The sequence below is a fragment of the Lygodium microphyllum genome, chromosome 5 (genome assembly GCF_053477565.2).
Source record: "Lygodium microphyllum isolate KBCC chromosome 5, Lygodium_microphyllum_v1.1.10, whole genome shotgun sequence".
Lineage (NCBI taxonomy): Eukaryota > Viridiplantae > Streptophyta > Polypodiopsida > Schizaeales > Lygodiaceae > Lygodium > Lygodium microphyllum.
Genome location: NC_141139.1, coordinates 75,328,061 through 75,343,914, shown reverse-complemented (window position 1 = coordinate 75,343,914; position 15,854 = coordinate 75,328,061). Strand labels below are relative to the sequence as shown.

The window sequence follows — 15,854 nt, the reverse complement described above, 5'->3', positions numbered from 1 at the left end:
GTCTCCATTGTTTCAAAGAGATCAGAGAGGGAACCTTAGGCAACAATCTGATGACAACAATCTTCAATCCATAGGCATCATACCAGAGTTCCACACCTGCTAACACAAGCGTGTTAATGGGTCCTTAAGCTGTCGCACATGGGCTGAAAACACCTCATTAGGAAGCTCATCCCATCTTGGACTTTTCCTTCTAGGCAAGTGAGACAACACCTCTTCCACTTCATCTTCAGAAATATCAACATCCATTGTTCTCTCTCTCTCTCTCTCTCTCTCTCTCTCTCTCTCTCTCTCTCTCTCTCTCTCTCTCTCTCTCGTGAAGATAATTGAATTAAGTAGTAAATATTTACATCAGACCATCAGGTCAACATTCTCTCTGTATCTCTTACATTCTATTACATCAGACCATTAGGTCAGCACACACACACACACACACACTCTCTCTCTCTCTCTCTCTCTCTCTCTCTCTCTCTCTCTCGTGAAGATAATTGAATTAAGTAGTAAATATTTACATCAGACCATCAGGTCAACATTCTCTCTATATCTCTTACATTCTATTACATCAGACCATTAGGTCAGCACACACACACACACACTCTCTCTCTCTCTCTCTCTCTCTCTCTCTCTCTCTCTCTCGAACACGAGATACAAAACCTATGGGCGTAAAACCCGAGATTGGAATGTCTCTCCAAGGTCAAGTAGATATGAGAAGGCATCCCGCAAATTAATGAAACACTATATGAGGAGATGTTAACCATACTCCGTGTTGAAATGCGTATCATGAGGAAGGAAATGGAAAATGATATACAAGAGTGGGTTCAAGCTGAAATGATGGAAGAACTAAAAAAGGAGATGCAACAAACATTGGATGCACACATGGCAGAGAAAGACTCAATGATCTCTAATCTACAAGAGGAACTAGAGGAATGCAAAAAGAAACTAGACGCACAAAACGAACCACAAATCACACCGGAACTACAAAAAGAAATGGATGTTTTAAAAAAGGATATGAACACCTATACAAGTGTGGTGGAAGGCACCCAAAAGAAAATGGAGAATGTTGAGAATACTATCAAAGAAAATGCAGAATGGATAGATGTGGCAAAAAAGAACAAAGAAATGCATGGCAACAAAGTGGAAGTTATGAATGCCACCTTGGAAGAAGAGGCAAAAAGATGGGCATGCCCACTCCACGTAAGAGTGGTTGGACTAGATGAGAAAAGCTCCCCAATTGAAGATGCTACAGCTCTTGCCACCAAAATTGGGGCTACAAATGTACCCATCATTGGGGCTTGGCGAGTCAGGAAAGCTGACACAAAAACAAAAGTCCTCATCTTGAAGTTTGGAGACTTGGAAAAGAAGAGAGCCTTGCTCTCCAAGAGGATCGCTCTCAAAGGAGAAAAGATCTACCTAGATGAAGACCTCACCCCAACCCAGATAGCCCATAGGAGGGAAAATATGCCATGTGTTCTAGAGGCACGGAAAGCAGGTAAATGGGCTGTCTACAAAGATGGAAAAGTCATCATCACAGAGAAAAGGACAGCATGACGGTGCGCAGCCTATGAGACCCTGAAGTTCACACTATGGAATTGCAATGGCTCCCTTAAGACAGATGCAGGTTATTTTGAGGATACTTTCAAAGGGATAGACATTGCTATGTATATTGAGACACATCAATGTAAAGACAGCCGTCTACCTGATATATATGGATATAGATGGGAAAGTGTATATCGCCCTCAGCCTAGGCGGCCTAGAGGGACGAGGGGATCAGGAGGTGTGGCAATTCTATTTAGAGAAGAGCTCCGAGATACAGTCCAAGTGGTATATAGAGATGTAGAGGCAAGATACATGTGGATTAGGTTACGTACAAGTAGAACTCGAGACATGTATATTGCCATATCCTATTTTCCCCCTACATACTCTAAGTTTGCCCCTAAAGAGGCATCCCCTTATACACCACTATATGAGGACATAATGAGATTTATGAGAATTGGGGATGTTCTACTAGCAGGAGATTTTAATGCACGCACAGGAAGCAACCAATCTGCTTTCTTTGACACTAGTGATGAGATGTTCAGAGATATTGCATTAGATGAAGTGGGATTAGTTAGATCAGCCCAAGATAGAGAGATAACAGAATATGGAATACACCTACTGGCATTGGGAAGTGCACATGGTTTGGCCATCCTTAACGAGCTGCCACAATGGCCAAGATCTAATGGTTTCACATATTGGAATAACAAGAAAGGGTCAAGCACAGTGGACTATTTGATTGGATCACCCAACTTGCTACCTGACATAAAAAGCTTTGAAATCTCAAACAGACCAATTGGATTAGCAACAAACCATGCTATTCTAGCTTTCACAATGCAATATGGGCATATACACGAAGCACAGCCACATGTACCAAAATTACCACGCTATAATTTTGTGGAAGCGACCTCACACATATACAGCACTACTGTGCAAGATGCATTGAGGGAGCTAGACACACAGGCCTCTCTGGATGAGTTGACAGGACAGTTGGCCGAGATAATACACACTTCAGCAGCCTACGCTTTCCCACACACTACACCGTCAGATAAACCTCCACGAGGTAATGCCCCACAGAATGGCTGGTATGATGATGAGTGCAGAGAGACACGAGCACGTTTTCAACGAGAGGTGGCACTTGGCATATGTACACATAAGCATGCTCGAACACTCTTCAAACGATTGGTATGCAAAAAGAAGCGGGAATACCTGAGCAGACTAGAAACAGAAATATATTCCATGTTCTTGGGACAGGACAGCAAGAGAGCATGGAAAAAGATGCATGAGAACCGGCCACCCTTACAGATTACTAGACCGGATGATTGGCATGGATATGCTTGCACACTCTATGATGTTCCTGGCCAAGAGCCTATGCCACTCCCCTCAACCTCAAGACCAGCAAATTGCAGATTTTTCACAGAAAAAAAAGTGAGGAATGCCATATGGAAACTGAAAAATGGAAAAGCCCAAGATCATGATGGTTTAGTAGCTGAACACTTCGCGCATGCTTGTGATATCTTGGCACCAACGCTGGCTCACATCTTTAACAAGGCAGTTTGTGAGGGATTTCCAACCTGTTGGTCAGACCATATTATTGTGCCACTCTTTAAGAGTGGAGACCCCGCGCTACCTAGTAACTATCGAACTACCATGATTGGACACATGCTGGCCAAAATATATGGCTCTATCGTGGAACAAGCATTGAGTGAATGGGCCGAGATGCATGGCCTGAGATCAAAATGCCAGGCTGGCTTCATGAGGGGATATACAACTCTAGACCATATCTTTACATTGAGGGTAATCATCGAAGAAGGCAAGGCATTCAAGAAAAAGATCTACTGCTGTTTTGTGGACTTTCGCAAGGCCTTTGACACAGTGCCATGTGCTAGACTCATGAGAAGAATGCAAAACATTGATGTGCCTGTAGAGATATAGTGGAGTATCTATGCCTTGTATGAGACAGTGACGGGCAGAGTTAGAACACCTGAGGGCATCTCAGATACAGTCAATAGCACCATTGGGGTGAAACAAGGCTGTCCACTTTCACCGACACTATTTGGGTTGTACATAGATGAAATTTCAAAATATGTGGACAGAACTGGTGGAGCCGGAGCCAGCCTAGCTGGAGTGTTGATACCATTACTGCTTTATGCCGACGATATTGTACTTATATCTGACTCACCTGAGGGACTAAATAGACACTTGGATGCATTATCAGCTTTTTGGAGAGATAGAGATCTTAAGGTGAACCTTGAGAAAACTAAAGTTATGGTATTTAACACTTCAGCTGCTTGGGTGACAAAAGCTGAGCACCAGTTTACTTTTGATGGAGAGCCAATGGAGATGGTTAGGCAATATGTCTATTTGGGGGTCACATTGAAGGGACCACAGTTCTCTTGGAGAGAGACATCAGAGGCTCGTTTGGCAAAAGCATATGCAGCCTTAGGTGCATTGGAGAGGCAATGTGCTCACATACAATTTCATGAGCTGCGCACCAAATTGTGGCTTTTTGACACCCTGGTTACACCCACACTCCTATATGGGGCAGCTATTTGGGGTCCGAGTCTCTTTCACACGAGGAGATAGCCTTTGGGAGACCAGGATGGACCAGAGAAGGAATACTATGACGGGTGGGAGCATATGGAAAGACCACTGGTCATGATGATCTCACGTATGATACGAGCAAAGAGCTCGACCCCACATGAGATTATCAGAGCTGAGTTGGGAGCATCACCCATGGTGGCTGAGGCCTTGGTCCAGGCAGTGACTTTCATACATAGACTATGGGAGCTCCCTCAAGATAGATACCCACGGCTAGCCCTGCCCTCTTCTAGACAACTAGCAACAAATGGTGACAGACATTGTTGGTATGCTCAGATGAGTACATGGATGAGTCTACATGGGCTGCAGATTGACAGACTACCACCCTTTGACTATAGCCTGGATTGCCCTACACTTGACCTAAGCTAATCAGAGCTAAACCATGTGATTAGAGCAGACATACTGAAGTTAGATACGAAGAAGACCTAGATCTGGCCCCCCTCCCCCCATGGCACGAGGATGGCACACTACCAGACCCACTTCCTTCAAGTATCTGAGGATGGTTTCATCACCCGACCCAATTACATGGACACACAGTTGCCTCAGACTATGCACAGTTATTGGTCAAATCCACACCTCATCCCACCACCTGAGGATTGAGACAGGCAGATGGGAGGGTATACAGACAGAGGAACGCATATGCCCACTATGCGACAGAGAGCCAGAGACAGAGGAACACTACATCTACCGATGCACTGTATATTATGATATACGAGGTAGATACCACTCTCTGTTTCGAGAGGGTTTTGGACCCTTGAGACGGATCATGCAGTTTGAGGATCAGAGATGCTTGGGATTCTTCCTCTTGGAGCTCCAAAGCCGCAGAGCAACAATTCTACGGAGTAGGAGGCTCCCACAGCTCGGCTCACATAGACAGAGAGCAGTCACTGACTTTTTCATTAATACACAACAGAGTATGGCAGATATCACTACTACTGCCACACAGCCTACAAGAGTACATCATCATTGGACCTCATCTTCTGTAGGTGTCCCTTTGGATAGAGTAGTGGCACTTAGCCGGTCTAGGCGCCCACGTCCACCCGGACAAAGGCCTAGACATCCACACCACAGACAAATTAAAGCCATCATTGAGCGCCACAGGAGACGGATGCCGAGACGCCTCAACCATGCAGAGATACACCTCCTTAGAGGACAAACATCTCATTGATGGAGAGTTTTCCTTTTTCTACTTTCACTTTTAGATCATTGACATGTTTCCCTTTTATAGGACACTATTTCATTTTTTCAGTCTTATAGGCATGTTTTTCATCTTTTCTCGTTCGAGATGAGAAACACACCATCATTGTATGTATTGCTTTGGTCTCATAGGCCACATTGGCCTTTTAAAGACATTACTTAAGAGCTTCATTGGGTAGCTAACACCTTCCAAAGATTGCAATTGTTTGATTTCTCAATCATACAGGTAAATTAAGGGATAAAGAGAAGGTAGAAGACAACGATGAAGACGAAGCTGACAAAGGAAGAGGAGGAAGGGGAGGAGGATACAATTCATTTACTGTTGAGAAGCAGTTCAAATGATCAAGCAGTTTGATGCAGCATTTGCTATCAACTCAAAAGCTACAATGCATGCAGCCTCATCTATGGGACCTCCCAAGATGATAATGACTGATGTTTTTTTAATTGGGGGAGAGTGTATATAACCCATTTTCACCATTAAGAAGTTTATTCAGCATGCCCTTGCATCTAGACATTGTAAAGACGTGATCCAAATGAGCAAGCAGTTTGCTTAGTGTCTATACAGGTTTTACCATTCATCGCAAGATTTGCTATCGCCCCAGAAGCTACACGGCGTGCAGCCTCATCTATGGGGCTTTCCAAAATGTTAAGCAACAACTGGAGGCCGCCTGCTTCAACTATCTTTTCTTGGTTCTTTTCTGCCAGTTAAGAAAAGAAAACAAAATCATAACGACATCATTGGGAGAATCTTGCTCCCCCCCCCCCCCCAACAAAAAAAAAGGAAACAAACAAACAAACATACTACAGACTAACCCTTCTTCGGAAGCTTACATAAGGCACGTGATACATACCATCAGCTGCAAGGTTTGCAATGACCTTCAAAGCATGGATTCGAACATCATCATCTGCTGATACCAGCAGTGTCAACAGGTTTTCCAAGCCCACTGCAGGAAGCAAAGCATGTCAGAAGAGTTTCTCTTGAAATCATAGTGTCAAAACTAAATCTGATTGTACAGTACCTAAAATACAAAAAAACATGTTTGACAAGACTCCTATCACTTCTATAGCAGAAAATCACATCGACTTTATTTGCAACGAACACCCTTACTCTTTGTTACCCTGCTTAAGCTAATCTGAAGATACAATGTTTATACTGAAAGTTCCAATTTCTTCCCATGTTATCCCTGTTAACACTTTCCTGTACCTCAAAAAGAGCTTGAAATCTCCTCCAATTTGGAGCTTGCACGGTTAGCATACTTTCAAAGGCATTGATATAAAATAATAATAGCTCTAATCATTGAAAACAAAATGTTTTTTAAATGTGCATTCTTCGGATGAAAATGCATTCTCCAAAGACTCCAAATTATGCATCAAGAATGTCTGAAGCCAAAGCACTTTCTTGAGGAAGGCCAAAATAATCATCAAAATGAAAACCTGAACATTAGCTCTTTTTGTTGGCCATAACTTTTTAGTCTTTACAAAATGTTTTGATGTACATGCTTCAGATGAAAATACATGCTCCAAAGACTCCAAAATTTGCATCGAGAATATCTGAAGCAAAGGTAACTTCTTGAAGAAGGCCAAACAATCATTTTAAATGAAGACCTGAACATAAACTCTTTCTATCAGTCACAACTTTTTAGCCTTACCTTGTTCAAACAACTTCACAATTGTTGACTTCTGACCCTTGAGGCCATCTTTACTATGACAAAGCTTCTGTATGGTCACTGGTTTATCTGATTTGTTAGCATGTCTCCTCATTTGATCAAATCTTTTATTCATCTAATCAACCAGAAGGTACTAACTCAGGCTCCAGTAAAAGCCATAAAATAAAGCCTCTAACCACACAAGCCAAAGAAACATTAAGCACTAGAAACAGAATGCATATGTCACACCTCATCAACCTCACATTGTAATTGGTATAATTTTTCTTTAAGAAGATTGTTTTCCACTTGTAATCTCTCTCGCTGCTTGGACTCTTCATTCAACCTCTGCACCATAATTTCATTACATTAATGTTCTCTCTGAAAGATTCAGAAGAAACCATTCATTCAACTGTTGCATGAAGCTAAACATCCTCATATTGATTCTAAAAACTATTAAAAATCTCACTGATGCAATTTCTGACAAAATAATGAAGAAATCAGGTCTACTGCCTCAAAGTACGCCTTCCAAGTTCTAGCAGTGAGTGCATGATATATCCCACTTATGAGCAATTGTTTTGGTAAGAGGGATTATTAGCTGGCATATAGAAGTCCTATTTCAGTAACATAAGTGCTCTGAGCCATTATAAACTGTAGAGCCTTTGTTGAAGGTTCTGTTTTGTAACAGCTGGTAGCTTCCATGAACTTTGATGAAAAGTGTTCTGCCCAAAACACCTGTTAAATTTCACTAACTTGTCAATCTTACATGAAACATACAGCACTCTTGTGTCAGCTAACTTTTCTGCAGGTACGTAGAAGCTTTGTGCTTAGGATGCGTGATAGGCTACTTGGAGCAACCTAAAGGGCCATTGGAGCCAGTGCCTCCAATTAATTCATGCCACTGATTGTAGATGCAGAAATTGAATAAGAGGCATACATCAGAAATGTTCTTTGAAACATGTTTTAACTGAAAAGGAATAATAAGTTTACTTGCACCACATTCAATTGATGATTATCCCCAAAACCTCTGCTATTTGACTAAATCTACCACCAGGTGTACAGGAAACTTGCAAAGGATACCAAATAGCAAATGGTTGTAAGAGATGTAGAGCAGCCAGTGAAGATGCATCACCTTTTTTGGAGCTAATCTAATTCAGTCACTAAAAATTCATTCCACTGAGCACCACAAATGCATATTCACCAACACCAAACACTTTTGGCTATTTTGCCAATTCCCTTCTTGCCAATCAGTTGCATTGTTATTTTGCATACATGGAGATGATAACTGCTTGTCTCATGGCGGATCAATACTCCAATACTTAGTGGGCCTAGGAACCTTTGTGGGGTCTTCAAAGTGCAGAGGACAGCATGGAGAAGTAGGGATAGAAGTCTAGGATCTAGATGAGAGGTAGTGGTTTAAGTCTCTAATATGTGTCCACAAAGGATACAAATGGTGGAGAAAAGTAGACGACCCACCGCAAGAAATCTCAACAATGACAATAGTGGTAGCATAAGAAAGGGAATCTTCTAAGGCATCAAATCATCTACCAATGGCTTCCATTACATCATGGAGTCAAAGTGACCAAAGGACTTCAACTGCCAACAAAAGTATAAAACAATCGTATCATTTTTGAAAGGTTGTACTACACTTACTTGAGTTGGATTTGGACCAAGCTCCCTTGAATAAAGTTATGTGCCAAGCCTCCAGATGGGCCACCTTACATGTTGCAGATAAGTGAAGAAGCTTCAAGTGCTTGAACTCCTCCAAGATTTGGTGTTTAACTTGCAAATGACTGCACGATCTTGTGAGCTAGCACATGAGACATAATCCCATGAAAAATCAACTGAAATCATGGTGTCATATGAGGTAAAAGAATATCTGGGGAAAAGAGAGGAAGGTTAAGTGGTGACTTAAGATGACACAGAGGGGAACATAGGTGGACAAGTAGGAGGAAGAAGGAATGGAAAGAGAAGAAAAAATATTTTGCACAAGAGAAGCAAAGGGGCAGAAGCCTATGATGATGGAACAAGGAGAAGGGAACTGGACAGGTTGCAAAAGCAGACAGAAACAAGGACAACAAGGAAAATATGAGGTCTCAAGGAAGGTAAAATGGAAGCAGTAGAGAAGATAAACAGTAAGGTAGAGGCAAAGACAGCATGTCACTGGCAGAGGAAGGATCAGTCTGCAGGAGCAGACATGAGCTTCCTGTGACTAGTGGCTCATAACCGATTTAGAGTTGATTTTCCTTTGAAAGAAAACACCTGTTACCATTGCATCAATGCTTAATGCTCATCTAGGTACCCCATTCTACAGTTTTTTATAGTATTGTGGCAATAAGCTCGAGAAAACATACAATACTGCAAAGATGTTTGTGTTTATTTTGTCAAATCAACACCACCTATCTCTGCAGTAAAATATCTAAGACTTTTGACATCATCTAAGCATTTTGACTGAATTAACACCGTACATCTCTGCAGCAAAAAATCTTTCTCAACCCTATTCCCACATTATTATCTAGCAACAACTGTAGCCAACATATGCATGGCTATGACTACAAGAGCTTTTCATTTACTATTAGTTGAGGTACATGCTATTGTAGAATATCTGGCATTCAAAACCCTCCTGTTCAACTAGACCTTACCTCTTTTTGAATGCAGAGCTCTTCGTGACAGCTCCTCAATTCATCCTCCATCCTTTGATTTTCAGTTTGCACCTTTTTTAGACTAGTTGAAACTTCAAGAATATCTTTTTCGTGCTTTAACTTTTCAGTAGCCACAATCTACACAAATTACCATGCATCAGTTTTAGAACTCTCTCAAAGATGGGGAGCTGGGTTCTTTTTTTAAAACTCAAGTTCAAGCAACAAAGCCAGGTCAATAGAAATACCAAATGCTCTTACCTCTTCCAGTCTTCTTTCCATATCCTCTGCACCTAGTAAAGCTTTAGTTTGTCTTTCATTATCAATCAGCAATTTGTCGATTTCTTTCTCCAACCTCCGGCAAAGGCTCTTGTAGTCATACTCTTCCTTCAGCTTTACCATATTTTCAACTTTCATTGCCTGTACAGAAAAGGTTGTGCATTTAGGATGACCAATCATCAAAATGGTGCTGCCAACACATGTTAGTTGTCAAAGATTTTCTGACTAAAGACTCACACATCTTGACCAAACTTCAAACAGTACATATTTTGCAACTAAAGACTGGCACATGTTGCCATACCCGCTGCCCAAACATGATTGTACTTGACGTTTCTGCACGATGCCTGGGTGATGGCCCGATAGTTATTACTAATGATGTCCTTGCTGTCCCTGTTATAGTGATTAAGAAGCAATAAAATAAAATTATTACTAGATGAAAAAAAAAATTTCAAAGCACCTAGGACAAAAAGCTGAAAAGGAGATATCACTTTCTGCACATTCTTTCCAAAGTACCTGTGACAGAAAAACAGGGATGGAGCAAAATAAGTTATGTAAACTTATTCTTTTGTAAATCAATCAAATTAATGCCATCTCAATCATATCAACACATTCAGAAGACATTAATAAAAGTGCATTTTATTGATGTCATTTCAATGATATCATATATTACCTGTGGCTCAGCAACATCAATGTGATTTTCAAAGCTGGTCCCCTTACCCAACATAGTTTTGACCAAAGTTAAATTGTGTCCAGCTGAGCATTTGCAACAAGTATGTCATCTTACAGTGAGATGGGATCAAGTAGGGATGATGCATCTCATTCTATAAATGCACGTAATTAAGGGGAAAATGCAATGCCTAATCTTGGAACAAGTTTAAGCATGCACAACAAGGAGAAAATGTGGCTGTTGACCAAGAAATGGATCCTTCAAGGCCACAAGATGCTAATGACCAAGAAGGAGGTGAAGAATATGACACCAATTCAAGGCCACAAGATGCTAATGACCAAGAAGGAGGTGAAGAATATGACACCAATTCAAGGCTTTGTTCAAGGCAGCAACTGACATCATTGTTCAATCGACCAGAGATCCACAATTTCAGAGATTTTTTAATCCTCCCAAAAAGGACAGCAAGGGCAAGAAAAAGATGTCATCCTCAAAGGCCTTTGGGCAGCAAGAAGCTTCCAAAAGTCAACCACCACAACCTAAAGATGCACCCAAAGTTGGGGATGAGCAAAAGCAAATGGTACCAATGGCATTAAATACCCAAATGCAAGGCCATCTTGATAGTGCCAGTCCAATGGGATTTGGACAGTTGGCCATACATGCAATGATTGGGTAGCCACGATACTTTGGTGGTGGCACTATTTTCCATGCTATGGTGGGTCAAGGACTATATACAAGAATGTATAAGACAACTCCTTATGGTATGCAGCAACCAATGCATGGTGTGCAAGGCCAAATGTATCCAAGTATAGCTGGTAATATGCATAACCCCATGTATGGCAGCATTGGCATGATGCATGGGACACAAAGTGGCATGTTTGGTCATACATCTGCTTCCCCAGGTGCTCATGGAGCTCAAAGAATGAGTGCTGGTCATGCAAATGCTTTTGACATTTATTCAACAATTTGATGCAGCCTATTGGGGAGGAAACTTTACCAAATCCTCAAGGATTCAAAAAGTAGCCACTTTCTTGAAGGGGAATGCATTGTAGTGGTGGTCCACACTCTTTATGCAAGGTAGAGCATTGTACAACTCAAGCAAATGTTTTATGTTTACATTGAATTGGTTGGCTAGTACATTGAGGTGGACATCATGACAACTTCAAAAAAACTTGATGCAACACAATGCAAGAAATTAGAAAGTATAATAAGAAGTTTTGGAATGCCCTATTGCCACTGACTTCTTGTCGTTCCATTCCTCCTCATGAGCAAGTTAACAAGTATGTATGCAACCTTCCAAAAAAATCAATGATTTTTTTATTAAATCCACCCTGTCCAGTATGTCTCAATTCATAAAATTGTTACTATAGTTGATACATTGCTGCGTAGGAAAGATTCGAGCTTCCAAGACAATGGAAAAAAGTCAAATAAGAAGTTATCAAAGGTTGAGAAAAAGGGCAAATCTGAAAATCTGGTTGAAAAGAAGTCAAAAGAGCAACGAAAGGGCTGAAAATCAATCACAAAACATAGGGAATTAAGAGCTACAAATAAATGCTTTGTTTGTGAACAAGATGGTATATGGCAAAGGATCGTCCCAATAGTCAACAAGCTAGAAAATCAGAAAATCAAGGAGATCCTAAGGGAAAGGAACCCAAAACATCAATTGGATTGGTGCCAAATCTTGCTACTGTGTTATGCACAACATGAGACGAAATCAAAGAATAATTTGCACTAATCTTCTTTGATAATGGAACAAGAGCCAACTTTATCTTCAGACATACATGGTAGCCTATCTAAGCATTAGAGAGAATGAGATAGGATCCATGGGAAAATCTGATATGGCATACAAGGGCCATGTAAAGCCTATCACATTACTCATTGAAAAGCTTCGCTTGTACATTCAAGGATATGTGGATAGCGGAGTTTTTCATTGCATTGCTTGAGAGTTGTAATGTCTTGTTAGTGATCAGCTCAATGATCATGCTATTGAGTTCTACACAGCATGGAACGAAATCAAAGATCAAAATGTACTAATCTTCTCTAATAATGGGACAAAAGCCAAGTTTATCTCCATGGGCATGGCAACCTGTTTAGGCATTAGAGAGGATAAGATAGGACCCACAAAAAAAGCTAGTATGGCATGCAAGGGCCATGCAAAGCCTATCACAGCCCTCATTCGGAAGCTTCACTTGTACATTCAAGGATATGTGAATAGCAAGGATTTTCATTGCACTGTTGAGAGTTGTAATGTCTTGCTTGATATGCCTTGGTGCCATCATATGCATACAATGATTGATTCATATATTAAAGTGATCACTATTCAATATAAGGACAAGGCTCATTGTTGAAAGGAAAATCTCTTCTTGTTGTATCGGAGGCTGTCATTTCTAAAGTAATGAAAAAGTCATCTTTTAGCATACTTGGATTTCACTAAGCATAAGATTGATACTGAAAATGTTGGAAACATATCTAAGTTAAAGAAGGATAACATTTCATTTCTAAAAATGTATGTTGATTGCTTCTCTCAATCACTTTCAGGATAGTCGCCGCCTGAACGACCGAAAGATCATAGCACAAATCTTCTCCCTAAAAATAGCCCTCCTAATAAGCCCCACAATAGGGTAAGTACAACCCAATACAGAAGATAATAAATCAAGTGAATGAGCTATAGAAAAAAGGATTGATTCAACCTCTTATCTTACTTTTATTCTCCAATGCTCTTGGTGCAGAAAAAGGATGGTTCATGGTGTATGTGCATTGACTATTGTGCTTTGAATAAATCACTATAAAAAATCAATTTTTGATCCCTCCAATTGATAACATTATGGATAATATTATGGATAGAGATTGCAAGGAGCAACCCTATTCAACCATATTGATTTGAAAAGTATCATCAGATTTGCATTAGATTTGAGGAGGTACCTAAGACAACATTCGAAACGTCTTTTGGGTTGTATGAGTTTTTTGTCGTGTCTTTTGGGCTTAGGAATGCTCCCACCACATTTAATTGGATGGTGGATTGCAATTGCATGCCATATAGGGGATTCGTGGGCACATTCTTTGATGACATGGTTGTCTACTAGCAAAATAAGGCAGAGTATAGAAAGCAGATACACAGTGCCTTTCGTGTGAGCTTGTTGAGGCCTTTTCATAGTGCCGTGCCTGAAAATGTATCTACCAACATTCAACTAGAGATTAAGGAGATGGATGAGATTTTCGTACCCGAGCAAATTTTGGCACAAAAAGAGTATGAAATTTCAACTTAAATGCTAAAAGGCTGTCATAGATGATAAATCTGCAATTGTCTGGTACTTGAGCCCTTCTTTCCAACGTATTCATAGACCTTGGGAACTATTAGAAATTCTTACATGTGTATTCCAATGTTTAAGAGATGATTGGCTTGCAATTAGAATGTACCTTCTCCCTTCATCAATAATTTTGGGTAAAATAAGCCCCTTTTAAAGACATTTTGTTACATATGTATTATGGATGCAGAAAATGAAAACTATCCATATTCTAAAATGAGCAAATCAAGGATGAGACAGCCGCCCCTAGATGCTTTTAGATACTTTTAAGGGCTGAATGAGAATGTGGTGCTTTTAGCAACACTCAAATCCTGCACTTCAGGTCTAGATCTTCTTAGATGAGAAAAATCTCTTCATCCAACTCTTGTAGCTTTTGGCTGCACAAATTCAGTTCATTTTTCTGTACTTAATTGAACTATCTTCTTTGCAAAATCTTCTGAACAAGCAGTTCTGTGGTTTAACTTGTCAATAGTGGATCCTTGATGCTTGGTAGTGCTAATTATACTTAGCAATGCCAGGCATGAATAGACAGATTTATTTGTTCATATGCAGAAATTACAGTTAGCAAAAGATTTCAAACAATTCTAAAAACAGCAAGCGAAATATGATTCTATGTAAACTCACCTCCAAAGGAATCCCGAAGTAATCTGGTTAATTTTGAATCTCTGATAGGCACATGTGGACTAGCTTCAGCCAAAGCATTTATACACTTTCCAAGTGCAGTAAGTGATAGGTTTATAGATTTTGCTTCCTCAAGTGAAAACCCCCCCACTCCTGAGATAAAAAATATAGATGCTTTTATAAGTTTCTCTTATGAATCAAGTGTATAAGACAAGCTAAGGCTGTTAAACAGTGCAGACAGCAGACCCTATCATTTTCAGAACTTTCAAGTTTGCTCATGACTTGTACAAATCTTAAAGGCATTGCACGTTCTAGGTTTGTCCTAATGTGACAAGACTAATCACCTGATTTATCAATACGTTCAGAGCCAGCCAGATCAACAACTAATAATTTGCTCCTCCTGATAGTGGGAGCTGAATACTCAATGGATCCAAAAGCAGTGCTTTCGCTATTGGCAAAAGTTGTTTCATCTTGACCAACAGCCTTTCTGACATTAACCTGCATTAATTAAGGTCGAATCAATATGCAATTCATCACTGTATACTATAAATATGTAAACAAGAACATTCTTAACACTAAATAGGCAATGCTATGTCATTATAGGAGACAACCATACAGCTTGCTCCTGTAAACTTTATTCAGATTGGTGAGATCAATGGTCCTTGGTTCAATTGTACAAAGGGAATGATCCTTGAAGCAAAAACTATCCAAAAAAATGTTTAAAATATTAAAAAGCATCTATGTAATTATATTTTTATCACCAAAATGGCAACTATAATACAAGGATTGCAATAATAAGTGTCTAAAGAAACTGTAGGCATCAAAAGAACCAGCTCCAAGAAATGTGTGATTCCTTTCTTTCTATAATATGTAATCCGACCAAAGAACTTGGAGTGCTCTAATAATCTAGAAGAAACGATGCCAAACATGAAAACTCTTTCCCAAAAGGAAACCAGCAACGTAAATTTGTAACTAACTAGAAAGTCTATCCAAGAAAATTCTAGTAGTAGTACAACTCTTAGTGTGAGTGTGGTATTGTCTCCATAGAGACTGAGCACTTCAAACAATTATTTTGTAGATTTTCTATGATTAAGTCTATCTATTTGAAAAAAGAAATTGGGCGGTAACAATGTGGCTGATTATATTGCAAAAAAGAATCTAACAATGAAGTACACGTGATCACCAGACTGCAGTCTAGCTGGAACTAATTCAAAGTCTCAAAACAATCATATATACAAGCTTCTTAAGGCAGTCTAGGGGGTATGGGGCCAAGAAGCCATGGAGGAGCCACGGACCAGGAGTAAACTGCCACTGAGGGCTGCCAGCCTGCATTGCGAGCAAGAAATGATGGCAGAGCTCATGGCAGGCCCAAGAT

General features: G+C 40.2%; 1 protein-coding gene and 1 pseudogene across 3 annotated transcripts in view; one reads left to right on the top strand and one right to left on the bottom strand.

Moving 5' to 3' along the window:
* LOC148036001 (kinesin-like protein KIN-UB) overlaps positions 1-15,854 on the bottom strand; it is a 166,177-nt gene that overhangs the window by 90,110 nt on the left and 60,213 nt on the right. For all 3 annotated transcript variants that reach the window (XM_087678006.1, XM_087678004.1, XM_087678005.1), the window contains exons 6-14: positions 14,824-14,977; positions 14,483-14,632; positions 10,191-10,279; positions 9,872-10,030; positions 9,614-9,751; positions 7,224-7,319; positions 6,978-7,110; positions 6,180-6,272; positions 5,901-6,026 (exon numbers count right to left, since the gene is read on the bottom strand). In XM_087678006.1, coding sequence (XP_087534132.1) covers positions 5,901-6,026; positions 6,180-6,272; positions 6,978-7,110; positions 7,224-7,319; positions 9,614-9,751; positions 9,872-10,030; positions 10,191-10,279; positions 14,483-14,632; positions 14,824-14,977 — 1,138 coding nt within the window. The remainder of the gene's footprint in view (positions 1-5,900; positions 6,027-6,179; positions 6,273-6,977; positions 7,111-7,223; positions 7,320-9,613; positions 9,752-9,871; positions 10,031-10,190; positions 10,280-14,482; positions 14,633-14,823; positions 14,978-15,854) is intronic.
* LOC148036002 (uncharacterized) lies at positions 778-4,500 on the top strand (annotated as a pseudogene).